Source organism: Trichomycterus rosablanca, chromosome 20 (assembly GCF_030014385.1).
Source record: "Trichomycterus rosablanca isolate fTriRos1 chromosome 20, fTriRos1.hap1, whole genome shotgun sequence".
NCBI classification, from domain to species: Eukaryota; Metazoa; Chordata; class Actinopteri; order Siluriformes; family Trichomycteridae; genus Trichomycterus; species Trichomycterus rosablanca.
This window is the reverse complement of record NC_086007.1, coordinates 20018662-20034161: the sequence shown is the minus strand read 5'-3', so window position 1 is coordinate 20034161 and position 15500 is coordinate 20018662. Positions and strand designations below refer to the sequence as shown.

The following is a 15500-nucleotide window of genomic DNA, read 5'->3' as shown; positions in this document are numbered from 1 at the left end:
AGTGTTATGAATACATGCCAAACATTCTTTGTACAATCTCTTTGCATTCCAGTGCAAAGAGATTGTACTTAGCAAGTTTATTTATTTTGAAAACCTCTCTTTGATTTGATTGCAGACAGTCTGAACCCAAGATATTTTATCTGCTCAAAAGAGACTGCAACACAGTCTCTGATGAGCAAAGATGATCAGAGGATCTCCAGTTTGTCAACAAATGCGTGAGAAAATGATTGAAATGTTTAAAAACAATGTACCTCAAAGAAAGATTGGAAGGGATTTGCACATTTCTCCCTCTACAGTGCATAATATCATTAAATGATTCAAGGAATCGGGAGGAATTTCAGTGCGTAAAGGCCAAGGGTGCAAGCTTAAGCTGAATGCTCATGATCTTCGATCCCTCAGACGGCACCGCATCAAGAACCGCCACTCAACAATAGCTGATATAACCACATGGGTGAGGGATTACTTTGGCAAACCTTTGTCAAGCACGACACGACGAGTTACATGCACAAATGCCACTTAAAACTTTACTGTGCAAAACAGAAGCCTTACGTTAACCATGTCCAGAAGCGGCGTCGGCTTCTCTGGGTTCGGAGGCATCTAGGATGGACCATCACACAGTGGAAACGTGTACTGTAGTTAGATGAATCAGCATTCCAGGTCTTTTTTGGAATAAATGGATGCCGTGTGTTCTGGACCAAAGACGAAAAGTACCATCCAGACTGTTATCAGGAACAAGTCCAAAAGCCAGGGTCTGTCATGGTATGGGACTGTGTCAGTGCCCTTGGCAAAGGTAATTTACACTTCTGTGATTATGCATTAATGCAGAAAAGTACATTGAGATCTTAGAGCAACATGTGCTGCCTTCAAGACGTCATAATTTCCACATAAATGAAAGTGCAATCAAGAGTCAGTTGATGTACTCATGGATAATCTTAATTTGAAAATACTGTCATAGAAACTGGTAAGGCTGGTAATAGTCAAAAGACACAGTGGCAAAACACTGTGATGGTAATATCTCTGAAAAGAGAATAGAGAAGAGCTAAATGTATGTGGAGAAACGCTTCAAATCCACTATCACCTCTATAAACAAAGCCTTTGTAGTTTAAGGCTCTGAGTTATGCAGGGCTAGACTGGATTTCTCTAAGATTAATAACAGAAATATAATAACACTCACACTCTATTAATCATGGCTGACAAGCTTACAAGCCCCCCAAAAGAGAGAAATGTAATGAATTTGCTCATTTGTTTAACTGAAGAAAATGTAAACTATTAAACTGACCATCATGAACGACGTGTTGACCGACCGACTGCTGAATTTTTTTAATTATTATTATTTTACTCTGTAGCAGCTGCTTTTATTTGGCCGGTCCCTTTAACTACTGCAGCAATGCATGTTAGCTGGCCTTTGTTCGTCTGTAAACTCACAGTATTATAGCGAAACATAACAGTGAAACATAACCAGGAGTCGTCGTAGACTACACGGCGGTTAGTTCTAAGTCATAGAGGAGCTTGCTGCACTACATAGCGTCTTATAACAACCGATGGTGCTCCAAGCAATGTGGGTTCTGCGAAAGGAGTGAGTGACCGTGGCCATACATGTTCAATCAGGTTCAAGTCTGGGCTCTGGCTGGGCCACTCAAGGACATTCATAGAGCTGTCCCGAAGCCACTCCTTTGTTATCTTGGGTGTGTGCTTTGGGTTGTTGTCCTGTTGAAAGATGAACCTACGCCTCAGTCTAAGTCTCTGTCTTGGATGTCTCTGTACATTGCTGCAGTCATCTTTCCCTCTACCCTGACTAGTCTCCCAGTTCCTGTTGCCCGAAAAACATACCTACAGCATGATGCTGCCACCACCATGCTTCACTGTAGAAATGGTATTGGCTAGGTGATGAGCGGTTTCCTCCCAACATGACGCTTGGTATTAAGGCCAAAAAGTTTAATCTTTGTTTCATCAGACCAGAGAATCTTGTTTCTCATGGTTTGAGAGTCCTTCAGGTGCCTTCTGGCAAACTCCAGACGGACTGTCGTGCCTTTTACTAAGGAGTGGCTTCCGTCTGGCCACTGGACTGCTGCAGAAATGGTTGTCCTTCTGGAAGGTTCTCCTCTCTCCACAGAACAATGCTGGAGCTCTGTCAGAGTGACCATCGGGTTCTTGGTCACCTCCCTGATACCCCGATCACTCAAATTGGCTGGGGGGCCAGCTCTAGGAAAAGTCCTGATGGTTCCAAATTTCTTCCATTTAGGCCACTGTGCTCATTGAGACCTTCAATGCTGCAGAAATTTTTTTGTACCCTTCTCCAGATCTGTGCCTCAATACAATCCTTGGAGGTCTACAGACAATTCCTTGGACTTCATGGCTTCAACTACGCTAGCACACCAGAGCTGGGATTTCGAATACATCGTATCGAATCTCAGCTCTGCCATCCGGCTGGGCTGGGCGGCTATATGAACAACGTTTGGCTGTTGTTCATCCAGGGAAAGGAAATGCCAGATAAGTACCTCATAACTGATGCAATTACGACCTCTGCTGGCTGACTGATGGCGTCTGCACAGAGTAGAGGAATAACGCTGATCAGGGTGTGGCTCTCCGTGCACAAGGCTGATCCGCATATGACCTCACCTCATGCAGGTGAAAAGATGCAGTCGGCTACTGCACACGTTTCCGGGGGTCAGCACCAGTGGAAAAAGTTGCCAGATTAATAGAAACAAAGTAACAAATGAACATCTACTGTCCGCATCAGACAAACTGGATAGGACAGAAATAGCACAGATCTGAGAACTAGATGTCACAATGTGACATGCTGCTCTGGCCATCAAAACACATGGGAAACCCTCCAAACATACTGGTTTGGCCATAGACACCAACTGGCGCTCAACATGCAGTTCTTACAGTCAATATGGCAGTTTACAGTCAGTTTGAGAGGATCTGTCATAAAGAATGGGCCAAAACTGTCCAAATCCAGGTGTGCAAAGCTTGTTGAGACATATCCAAGAAGCCTCGCAGCTGTAAATTCTCTACAAGTGGGTCCACATACTTTCTGAATTCATTCTTTGCACATATTGTCATTTGCATACTACACCGATCAGCCATAACATTAACATTAACATAACATTGTTTCTACACTTACTGTGCATTTTATCAGCTCCCCTTACCACATAGAAGCACTTTGTAGTTCTACAATTACTGACTGTAGTCCATCTGTTTCTCTGCATGCTATGTTAGCCCCCTTTCTTCAATAGTCAGGACCCCCACAGGACCACCACAGAGCAGGTATTATTTGGGTGGTGGATCATTCTCAGCACTGCAGTGACACTGACATGGTGGTGGTGTGTTAGTGTGTGTTGTGCTGGTATGAGTGGATAAGACACAGCAGCGCTTCTGCAGTTTTTAAACACCTCACTGTCACTGCTGGACTGAGAATAGTCCAGCAACCAAAAACATCCAGCCAACAGCGCCCAGTGGGCAGCGTCCTGTGACCACTGATGAAGGTCTAGAAGATGACCAACTCAAACAGCAGCAATAGATGAGCGATCGTCTCATGACTTTACATCTACAAGGTGGACCAACTAGGTAGGAGTGTCTAATAGAGTGGACAGTGAGTGGACATTTTACTGATAAAATGGACAGTAAGTGTAGAAACAAGGAGGTGGTTTTAATGTTATGGCTGATCAGTGTATTTGCCCATTATTTATACAAACTCACCAATCACATGACCACTTCCAACAGGCAGACTGCTGAAGGAAAGAACGTAAATATAATTTGCACCGTATCAGTTGCATAATGTAAGCTAAAGTCAACGTTACTGGTTTGATTAGTGTGGTTACACTAGACAGGCTGTCTGCTGCACCGGGATTCACCGCTTGCCTGACTGCGCTTTCACCCTCTGACAGGCCATATGTGGCTCGTTCACCACAGAACCCTAGAGCTCTACCTCAGACGCTGTCTGCTTTGGCTCCAGGTAGATGACAACCGTCTGCAGACTAAACCGCTGGTCATCGTTAAGAAATCAGATACAACAGCACTTTTAAACTATGGGGTTTAGCCCCTGACTGTAAACAATTAGGCAGAAGAATGAGAAATAAATCTAGACAGATGGTGAGAATGGAGGTCTGCACCAGAATGTAGTGATTTACTCTGGCTGACTTCATTGCAGACGAATCCAGTTTTAATAAAAGTTCTTTTCGATTTGTGTTAAAATAAAAGATGACTTACATAAAGTTATGGCATTAAACCACTATAAAACTCAAACCATTATTAGAAAAATGATAAAAATAGGTTCATAATGATCGCTGTGATGTTTTACTTTAATACGGTTTCATAAGTAGCCGACTGCATCTTTTCACCTGCACGGGGCGAGTTCATATGCGGATCAGCCTTGTGCACGGAGAGCCACACCCTGATCGCATTATTCCTCTACTCTGTGCAGAGGCCATCAATCAGCCAGCAGAGGTCGTAGTTGCATCAGTTACGAGGTCCCTCTCTGGCTCCCTCCCTGTATGAACAACAGCCAAAGGTTGCTCATATAGCCGCCCAGCCAAGTCCGATGGCAGAGCTGAGATTTGATACAATGTATTCGAGATCCCAGCTCTGGTCTGCTAGCGTATTTTATAAGTGTAGTTTTTAATTATATAACAAAAGTAAATAACCATTTACGAATAGATTGTGGGCGGCAAGGTGGCTCAGTGGGTAGCACTGTCCCCTCACAGCAAAAAGGTCCTGGGTTCGATCCCCAGGTAGGGCGTGTCTGCGTGGGTTTTCTTCCGGTAGCTACCACCTTTGGCCAAGGAGGTTATAATGGGCCCATCTACTGTGGAGATCAATAGGGAGGCATGATTACAGAATCATGCCTGTTTGCATTGCCATTAATAACTGACAGAGAAGGCATGGAGGTGCAGATGACTGTTGTATCAGTTTCTCATAACTCAGTCAACTGCACCTTGTTCAGTGTTAATACGCTCCAGGTGGAAGTGTTTCAGTTTATAATGGTTTCTTCCTCACATTTCGAATCCCGTCTCTGCCATACAGCCACTGTTGGGTCGTTGAGCAACACCCTTACCCACTCTGCTCTGCTACGATGGCTGACCCTGCGCTCTGACCACACCTTCCAAACCAGCTGGCATATGCGAAGAAAGAATTTTATTGTACTGTACACCTGTATATGTATATATGACAAATAAAGACATTCTTCTACTAAGGAATTAAGCATGTTAAGCATTTTGTTGGCATGATGTAAGGATCAGCCTGGTCTGTTTTTCTGCTGAAGCACATGCCAGTATTCTTTATGTTTTCCAAGGAATGCAGTGTGTGAGCAAGCTTTCCCAGAAACAGCATGACGACCCTTTTTAAAGTGGCCCTACGTATGAGCAACACTGTGCACAAACTACGCTAAAAGGTGGAGTGGCAATCCCACTCATGGAGCACCTTTCTATATTGTGACAACCAGTTCTCATTGCTGCTCTATCCCTTTTCTATCCACCTTCTTTGCTGTGGGTTGCGGATATTTCTTTGAGTTTTTCATCTGGTACTTTGCTTGTTTCTGTCATTTTGGCCACCACTTATTTTCCTTTACCCCTTTATGTGGCTTTTTAGCTACAGTATTTTTCTACCTTGGTTAAGCATCTTGCAAACTGGGTTCATTTGCAACTGGGCAAGGGTACACCTGGCACCACAGTGACCTCCACCATTACAGAGGTTACAAGTTTACCTTGGAATTACTTACTTACTTAAATAGTTCTTAATCAACAGTAATTTAACTTGAGAGGGAGGTTTTGGAATAAGTCTCATGTATAAAAAAGCCCCAGTGGAACATGTACTGCCTTCTGTATGACCCTTCGTCAGTATGCAACCATATGTTCCCTCTCAACTAGTGAAGAAAGTTCTGATAGGTGGTTGTTAGGAGCAGTGCAGGATGGTATTCAAGACTCAACACAAGAGTCTGCTTGAGAGGATAAAAACAACACCCTATTTTTCTTGACTAAAGTCTGGACATTGTCCTTCTCACTGTAATTGTCTGCAGTCTGGCTTAGCCATTATATATGAAGCACATTACACAGATTGCCACCCAGGAGGCAGCCTCTAAGCAAACTGCCTTTGACCCTGACATGGCTGCCAAACACAACGGAAGAGACAGAAGTGAAGCATACTAACCTGTTGAATTCATAGATGTCCTCTATGTTGCAGAAAAGAGTGCTGACCTCTTCAGGTTTAAGTGGCAGCTCTCCACAGTCAATGATACACCCGAGGTAGTCCTGAAGGACAAAAAAACAGCTTAAAAATACCATTATATGCACGGGCAAATAAAGCAAAATGTGTAAAACCACCTCATTGTTTCTACATTCACTGTCCATTTAATTAGCTCCACTTACCATGTAGTAAAAGCACTTTGAAGTTCTACAATTACTGACTGTAGTCCATCTGTTTCTCTGCATGCTTTGTTAGCCCCCTTACATGCTTCTTCAATTGTCAGGACTCTCCCAGGACCAGTACAGAGCAGGTATTATTTAGGTGTTGGATCATTATCAGCACTGCGGTGACACTGACATGGTGGTGGTGTGTTAGTGTGTGTTGTGCTGGTATGAGTGGATCAGACACAGCAGCGCTGCTGGAGTTTTTAAATACTGTGTCCACTCACTGTCCACTCTATAAGACACTCCTACCTAGTTGGTCCACCTTGTAGATGTAAAGTCATGAGACGATCGCTCATCTATTGCTGCTGTTTGAGGTGGTCATCTTCTAGACCTTCATCAGTGGTCACAGGACGCTGCCCATGGGGTGCTGTTGGCTGGATATTTTTGGATGGTGGACTATTCTCAGTCCAGCAGGGACAGTGAGAGACTGTGTCTTATCCACTCATATCAGCACAACACACACTAACACACCACCACCATGTCAGTGTCACTGCAGTGCTGAGAATGATCCACCACCTAAATAATACCTGCTCTGTGGTGGTCCTGAGAGAGTCCTGACCATTGAAGAACAGCATGAAAGGGGGCTAACAAAGCATGCAGAGAAACAGATGGACTACAGTCAGTAATTGTAGAACTACAAAGTGCTTCTGTATGGTAAGTGGAGCTGATAAAATAGATAGTGAGTGTAGAAAAAAGGAGGTGGTTTTAATGTTATGGCTGACTGGTGTATATATATAGAATAGATGTATGTTTTAGGGTTGGATTTAAACATGAAGCGAGAAGCGGATTAATGGATATACGAAAGAGTCGCAAAGCACACCTGGAAAATGCATCACTCACCGAACCTATAAAGCTTGGAAGACCTGAAAGAGTTAGTTAGTTAAAAAAAATCAGAGAAACAAGGTGGGGCGAGATGGTTGATAGCTTTGTACGTGAGAAGAACTTTGAAGTAAATGCGATACTTCACAGGAAGTCAGTGCAGATCCTGTAGAATGGGTGTAAATGTGCTGCTGTGACCAGGTGTGAATGAGAAGACGAGCAGCAGAATCGGAAGCTTGTAAAAAAGAGATGAGATACATAGGTGGAAGAAGAACATACACTGATCAGCCATAACATTAAAACCACCTCCTTGTTTCTACACACATTGTCTATTTTGTCAGCTCCACTTACCATACAGAAGCACTTTGTAGTTCTACAATTACTGACTGTAGTCTATCTGTTTCTTTGCATGCTTTGTTAGCACCCTTTCATGCTGTTCTTCAATGGTCAGGACTCTCCCAGGACCACTACAGAGCAGGTATTGACATGGTGGTGGTGTGATAGTGTGTGTTGTGCTGGTATAAGTGGATAAGACACAGAAAGTACTGATGGAGTTTTTAAACACCTCACCGTCACTGCTGGACTGAAAATAGTCCACCAACCAAAAATATCCAGCCAACAGCGCCCTGTGCACTGCGTCCTGTGACCACTGATGAAGGTCTAGAAGATGACCAACTCAAGCAGCAGCAATAGATGAGCGATCGTCTCTGACTTTACATCTACAAGGTGGACCAACTAGGTAGGAGTGTCTAATAGAGTGGACAGTGCATGGACACAGTATTTAAAAACTCCAGTAGCGCTGCTGTGTCTGATCCACTCATACCAGCACAACACACACTAACACACCACCACCATGTCAGTGTCACTGCAGTGCTGAGAATGATCCACCACCTAAATAATACCTGCTCTGTGGTGGTCCTGTGGGGGTCCTGACCATTAAAGAACATGGTGAAAGCAGGGTAAAAAAGTATGTAGAGAAACAGATGGACAACAGTCAGTAATTGTGGAACTACAAAGTGCTTCTATATGGTAAGTAGAGATGATAAAATGGACAGTGAGTTTAGAAACAAGGTGGTTTTAATGTTATGGCTGATCAGTGTATGTGGTCATCAAATGAAAGAGTTGGATTGAGAATAACACCAAGATGTACAACCAGTGTATCATCAGTGTGTCAGTCTGTGTGTCATGTACGATGTGTCCGAGAAGGAGAATCTAAATTACAAACAGGAGGGGCCCCAGGATTGAGCCTTGTGGGACTCCAGTGGAGGAACTGTGTTCAGAGAGAGTGAAAATTGCATTCCACAGCATATCCGGTACATGTGCAACAAATATGCTAAGCCCGATCTCAAAAACATAATTTTGCTTCACAGGTAAATCATTCCAGATGGATGTTCCTCTCACCTTTAATCAATCTGACAACACTAAGCATCCTCATAATTAAAATTTCAAGGACTATACACAAACCACTGAGCTCTTCCATATAAACAAACCCAGTGATCCAACTATTAATCGAGTGGTAAAAGCCCCTGCGTCTTTCAATATTTATCTTTTCCCACTCTACTCTTGTGATGTTGACCTGGGAAATACAGCCATGATCTTATCCCATGAGAAAATGATCTTGTAATCGCTGTGATCCGTGGATATACAACCCCAAATCAGGACAAGTTGGGACAGTGTGGAAAATGCAAATAAAAACACAGTGTTCCTCACATTTACTTTGACTTTTATTTGATTGCAGACAGTTTGAACCCAAGATATTTCATGTTTTGTCTGGTCAACTTAATTTCAATTGTTAATATATCTCCATTCCTGCATTTCAGGCCTGCAACACCAGATCTCCAGTTTGTCAACAAACGAACCTCAAAGAAAGATTGGAAGGGATTTGCATATTTCTCCCTCTACAGTGCATAATATCATTAAACCATTCAAGGAATTAGGAAGAATTTCAGTGCGTAAAGGCCAAGGGCTCAAGCTTAAGCTGAACACCCGTAATCTTCGATCCCTCAGGCGGCACTGCATCAAGAACCGCCACTCAACAATAGCTGATATAACCACATGGGTGAAGGATTACTTTGGCAAACCTTTGTCAAGCACTACAATACAGAGTTACATGCACAAATACCACTTAAAACTTTACTGTGCAAAAAAGAAGCCTTATGTTAACCATGTCCAGAAGCGGCGTCGACTTCTCTGGGCTCGGAGGCATCTAGGATGGACCATCACACAGTGGAAACGTATATTGTGGTCAAATGAATCAGCATTCCAGGACTTTTTTGAAAAAAACGGATACTGTGTGCTTCCGGACCAAAGACGAAAAGGACCATCCAGACTGTTATCAGCAACAAGTCCAAAAGTCAGGGTCTGTCATGGTATGGGGCTGTGTCAGTGCCCTTGGCAAAGGTCATTTACACTTCTGTAATGCAGCATTAATGCAGAAAAGTACATTAAGATCTTAGAGCAACATGTGCAAGCAGTTCTTTATCAGTAATATCTGCTTGGCCTAATTAAACTCAATCGTGCAGCTCTGTAAAACAAAAATCTGATAACTCTGTACACCTTCAACAAACGTTCTGAACTGTGGGACATAATTCCTGATGCAATCTGACCTGAGTAATGGCTCCATCAGGCTGAAAAAAACACCAAAATGCACCAAGCGTGACTGCTACGATAAATAGCCCTGTGCAGACAAACATTATGACGCATGGGAGTCAGCACGGTGGAGGCAAGAGCTTAATGGTCTGCCCTTATTTGCCCCCCACGAATATGTGCTGCATTCTATTGCAAAAGAGGTTCATTTTCTTGTGTTTGTTTCCAAAACTGCCAGGTTTGTGAAATGAGGGGCAAACAGGATGACGGGTGAGTGAAAAAATGTCTCAGCTAGAAACATGATGAGCCTTACACAATAATCACATTTTAAAGGCAAATACAATGTGGGCCACTGTTTTTGCACTAGTTTACTAGGTAGGGCTAAAGAAATACTGTAAAAACATGAGACATGCAAACATGAGATTGGGGGAGTCAATATACAACCCCAAATCAGAAAAAGTTGGGACAGTATGGAAAATGCACAGAGTTTCTTACATTTACTTTGACTTGTATTTCATTGCAGACAGGATGAACCTGACATATTTCATGTTTTATCTGCTCAACTTCATTTCATTTATTAATAAACATCCATTCCTGCATTTCAGGTTGCCATTCCTTTTCACCACACTTAAAAAGACGTTTTGCCACAGAGGATACCAAGTGATTTAGTGTTTCAGCTTTTATTTTGTCCCATTCTTCCTGCAAACACGTCTTAAAATGTGCGACAGTATGGGGTCAGGTCAGGAGTGCATGCAGGCCAGTCCAGTACCCGTACCCTCTTCTTCCACAGCCATGCCTTTGTAATGTGTGCAGCGTGTGGAAAAATGCATGGATGTCCCTGGAAAAGATGACGGCTTGAAGGCAGCATATGTTGCTGTAAGATCTTAATGTACTTTTCTGCATTAATGCTGCCATCACAGAAGTGTAAATGACCTTTGCCAAGGGTACTGACACAGCCCCATACCATGACAGACCCTGGCTTTTGGACTTGTTACTGATAACAGTCTGGATGGTCCTTTTCGTCTTTGTGTCTGGAGCACACGGCGTCCATTTTTTCCAAAAAAGACCTGGAATGCTGATTCATCTGACCACAATACACGTTTCCACTGTGTGATGGTCCATCCTAGATGCCTCCGAGCCCAGAGGAGTCGACGCCGATTCAGGACATGGTTAACATAAGGCTTCTTTTTTGCACAGTAAAGTTTTAAGTGGCATTTGTGCATGTAACTCTGTATTGTCGTGCTTGACAAAGGTTTGCCAAAGTAATCCCTCACCCATGTGGTTATATCAGCTATTGTTGAGTGGCGGTTCTTGATGCAGTGCCGTCTGAGGGATCGAAGATCATGAGCATTCAGCTTAAGCTTGCGCCCTTGGCCTTTACGCACTGAAATTTCTCCCGATTCCTTGAATGGTTTAATGATATTATGCACTGTAGAGGGAGAAATGTGCAAATCCCTTCCGATCTTTCTTTGAGGTTCATTGTTTTTAAACATTTCAATCCTTTTCTCACACATTTGTGGACAAATTGGAGATCCTCTGATCATCTTTACTCATCAAAGACTTTTGTACCAAACCATGATTACAATCACCTCACTTCAATGCTAGCCCTAAATTGCCTCTGTCCCAACTTTTTTTGGAATGTGTTGCAGGTCTGAAATGCAGGAATGGATGTATATTAATAAATGAAACAAAGTTGAGCAGATAAAACATGAAATATCTCAGGTTCTGCAATCAAATAAAAGTCAAAGTAAATGTAAGAAACTCTGTGTTGTTTTATTATTTGCATTTTTCATGCTGTCTCAACTTTTTCTGATCTGGGGTTGTACTATTGATAATAAAGTCAATAAAATAAATAAAAAAGGAGGGTTGAAGAAAACAGACAAAGGAATGAAAAAATAAGCCGGAATGCCTTTGTCTGAGAATCTGGGTCATAGTTTGGAGAGGTGGGAGTCTGTCCCTCTCTAGTGAGTGGGCCCCTCCACTTCCAACCCCAGAAAGGGGGTTACAGCCAATACCCCATCCCCCCAGTTTCCTGTCCTATTTGGCTGTGACACAAAGCAATGCAGGCTTCACTCAGTATGTTTCCCCCAAAGTTCTCCAAATTACAGACAAGGACTAAGAAATACTGCACAACACACACACAACACACACACACACACACACACAGGTACAGCAATGTTATCCTGACCTGAAGTCTGACACTGCATTCTTGACCGAAACTGACTAATAAACACCAATGCAGAGATTGAATTACATGTACTCACTGTCCATTTTATCAGCTCCACTTACAATATAGTATCACTTTGTAGTTCTACAATTACTGACTGTAGTCCATCTGTTTCTCTATATACCTTTTTAACCTGCTTTCACCCTGTTCTTCAATGGTAAGGACCCCCACAGGACCACCACAGACCAGGTATTATTTGGGTGGTGGATCATTCTCAGCACTGCAGTGACACTGACATGGTGGTGGTGTGTTAATGTGTGTTGTGCTGGTATGAGTGGATCCGACACAGCAGCGCTGCTGGAGTTTTTTATAGTTTAAGTACCGTGTCCACTCACTGTCAACTCCTACCTAGTTGGTTCACCTTGTAGATGTAAAGTCATGAGACGATGAGACGATCGCTCATCTGTTGCTGCTGTTTGAGTTGGTCATCGTCTAGACATTCATCAGTGGTCACAGGACGCTGTGGCACTGTTGGCTGGATGTTTTTGGTTGGTGGACTATTCTCAGTGAGTGTCTGATCCACTCATACCAGCACAACACACACTAACATACCACCACCATGTCAGTGTCACTGCAGTGCTGAGAATGATCCACCACCCAAATAATACCTACTCTGTGGGGGTCCTGAACATTGAAGAACAGCATGAAAGGGGGCTAACAAAGCATGCAAAGAAACAGTTGGACTACAGTCAGTAATTGTAGAACTACAAAGTGTTTCTATATGGTAAGTGGAGCTGATAAAATGGACAGTGAGTGTAGAAACAAGGAGGTGGTTTTAATGTTATGGCTGATCGGTGTATATAGGTTTTTCAAGCAAACTTAGGACGTCAAACTGAATATATAGTTAGGTGAATTTCCAATCACTCCACCAAAGGCAGTGCACATAAAGTAAGACATTAAAACAAATGGGCCATAGATGCCTCTCACAGGTAACCTTGTTTGACAGATGTCTTCACTAAACAACCTTCACTAAAGGTTAGAATTTTGGGCACCATTTCTGCCAGGCTCTATGTGGAATATGGCAACAAAGAGTTTCTTGTACTATTTAGCACCATCAGATTGTTGTGTGTGTGTGTGATGTGAACAACAACCTCGTTATTGTCTCAGGTCAGCCATCGCCAGTGAGAAACAGTGCAAATACGCGTTTGAAGTCCCAGATTAAATTTACTGTTGCTTTCATCTATTGCCATGCCCTTCACTGCTCCACCTGAGAGTGTGATAAATGGAGCTATGAAAGGCCCAGATTAACCAACATGTCCAGTTCATATTACAGCTAAAGAAAATGATAGCATTAATGTACAGATATGTGCTCGGTCTCGGTCTGGCTTCCCGTATTACACAGGAATGCCTTAGGCATGTACAGCTTAGAAAATTACAGGGTCTACAGGTGATAAAAACTCTACCAAAGGTACACTATATTGCCAAAAGTATTCACTCACCTATCCACATAATTAAATTCAGGTGTTCCAATCACTTCCCTTGCCACAGATGAATAAAACCAAGCACCTAGGCATGCAGACTGCATCTACAAACATCTGTGAAAGAATGGGTCACTCTCAGGAGCTCAGTGAATTCCAGAGTGGTACCGTGATAGGACGCCATCTGTGCAACAAGTCCAATCGTGAAATTTCCTCGCTACTAAATATTCCACAGTCGACTGTTAGCGGTATTATAACAAAGTGGAAGCGATTGGGAGCGACAGCAACTCAGCCAGGGGGCGTCAGCGGATGCTGAGGCGCATAGTGTGCAGAGGTCGCCAACCTACTGCAGTCAATGGCTACAGACCTCCAAACTTCATGTGACCTTCAGATTAGCTCAAGAACAGTGCGTAGAGCGCTTCATGGAATGGGTTTCCATGGCCGAGCAGCTGCATCCAAGCCTTACATCACCAAGCGCAATGCAGTGGTGTAAAGCACGCCGCCAATGGACTCTAGAGCAGTCGAGACGTGTTCTCTGGAGTGACGAATCACGCTTCTCCATCTGGCAATCCGATGGACGAGTCTGGGTTTGGCGGTTGCCAGGAGAACGGTACTTGTCTGACTGCATTGGAGGGGGGATTATGGTGTGGGGTTGTTTTTCAGGAGTTGGGCTCGGCCACTTAGTTCCAGTGAAAGGAACTCTTAATGCTTCAGCATACCAAGAGATTTTGGACAATTTCATGCTTCCAACTTTGTGGGAACAGTTTGGGGATGGCCCCTTCCTGTTCCAACATGACTGCACACCAGTGCACAAAGCAAGCTCCATAAAGACGTGGATGAGCGTGTTTGGTGTGGAAGAACTTGACTGGCCTGCACAGAGTCCTGAACACCTTTGGGATGAATTAGAGCGGAGACTGCGAGTCAGGCCTTCTCGTCCAACGTCAGTGTCTGACCTCACAAATGCGCTTCTGGAAGAATGGTAAAAAATTCCCATAATTCACTCCTAAACCTTGTGGAAAGCCTTCCCAGAAGAGTTGAAGCTGTTATAGCTGCAAAGAGTGGGCCGACATCATAATAAACCCTATGGATTAAGAATGGGACGTCACCCAACACACTTCATATGCGTGTGAAGGCAGACGAGCGAATACTTTTGGCAGTATAGTGTATCTGGTCTTTGTGTCAAATAGAAATAGAAATGATACCTCAACGATGCTCTTCAGATCCCTCACGTAGGCCTGTTCTGTCTCAACGATCTCAAGCACCACCCGCTGCAGGCGTGACAGTTTGGGAAGCGTCGCTGTCGTGGTCGTACACGAGGAGGAGTTCGAACCGGACAATGGCATAAGGTCCAGGCTGATGTCGGAGCCATTCCGCTGTGGTAGAGACGGGTAGGCCGGAACAGCTCCAGAAGGAAGCGAGGAAGATGAGGAGGATGAGTGGCCGTCTTGCAAAGAGGCAGAGGAGGCAGAGGAGCTAAGACTGGCTCCCCGGTCGCTGTCGGAGCACACGGTGTTGACGGACGTGCAGCTCCCTCGGGAGGCACCGCCAGAGGAGGCCATCCGGCTCACGATCCCGCTCAGAGAGGAGACAGAGGAAGGCCGCTTTACAGCTGCGCAAGAGACAGAGAGAGAATGAAACACATAGAGATAGCAAAAGTGAAAATCAACAGTCATAGCCATAAAAGTAAAACAAGAAAAAGAATCTTCTATCACTTTCTCTTATTGTCATTTCTCGGTAGAAGGATTTGCATTTCAGGTTGCAACACATTCCAAAAAAAAGTTGGCACCGAGGATACCAAGTGATTTAGTGTTTTAGCTTTTATTTTGCCCCATTCTTCCTGCAAAATTCTCCACACATTCTGTATTGAAAACAGATGAGGACTGCAGGCAGGCCAGTACCCTCTTCTCTGTGCAGCGTGTGATTTTGCATTGTCTTGTTGAAACATGCATGGACGTCCCTGGAAAAGATGACGTCTTGAAGGCAGCACATGTTGCTCTAAGATCTCAATGTACTTTTCTGCATTAATGCTGCCATCATAGAAGT

General features: G+C 43.7%; 1 protein-coding gene across 1 annotated transcript in view; it reads right to left on the bottom strand.

Moving 5' to 3' along the window:
* The window catches only part of plekhg2 (pleckstrin homology domain containing, family G (with RhoGef domain) member 2), a 31803-nt gene extending 16970 nt beyond the window's left edge, over positions 1–14833 (bottom strand). Inside the window, exons 1-2 of the mRNA XM_063016485.1 lie at positions 14660–14833; positions 6148–6248 (exon numbers count right to left, since the gene is read on the bottom strand). Of these exons, the coding sequence (XP_062872555.1) occupies positions 6148–6248; positions 14660–14800 (242 nt within the window). The 5' untranslated portion in view covers positions 14801–14833. The remainder of the gene's footprint in view (positions 1–6147; positions 6249–14659) is intronic.
* Between the last annotated feature and the right edge of the window lie 667 nt (positions 14834–15500).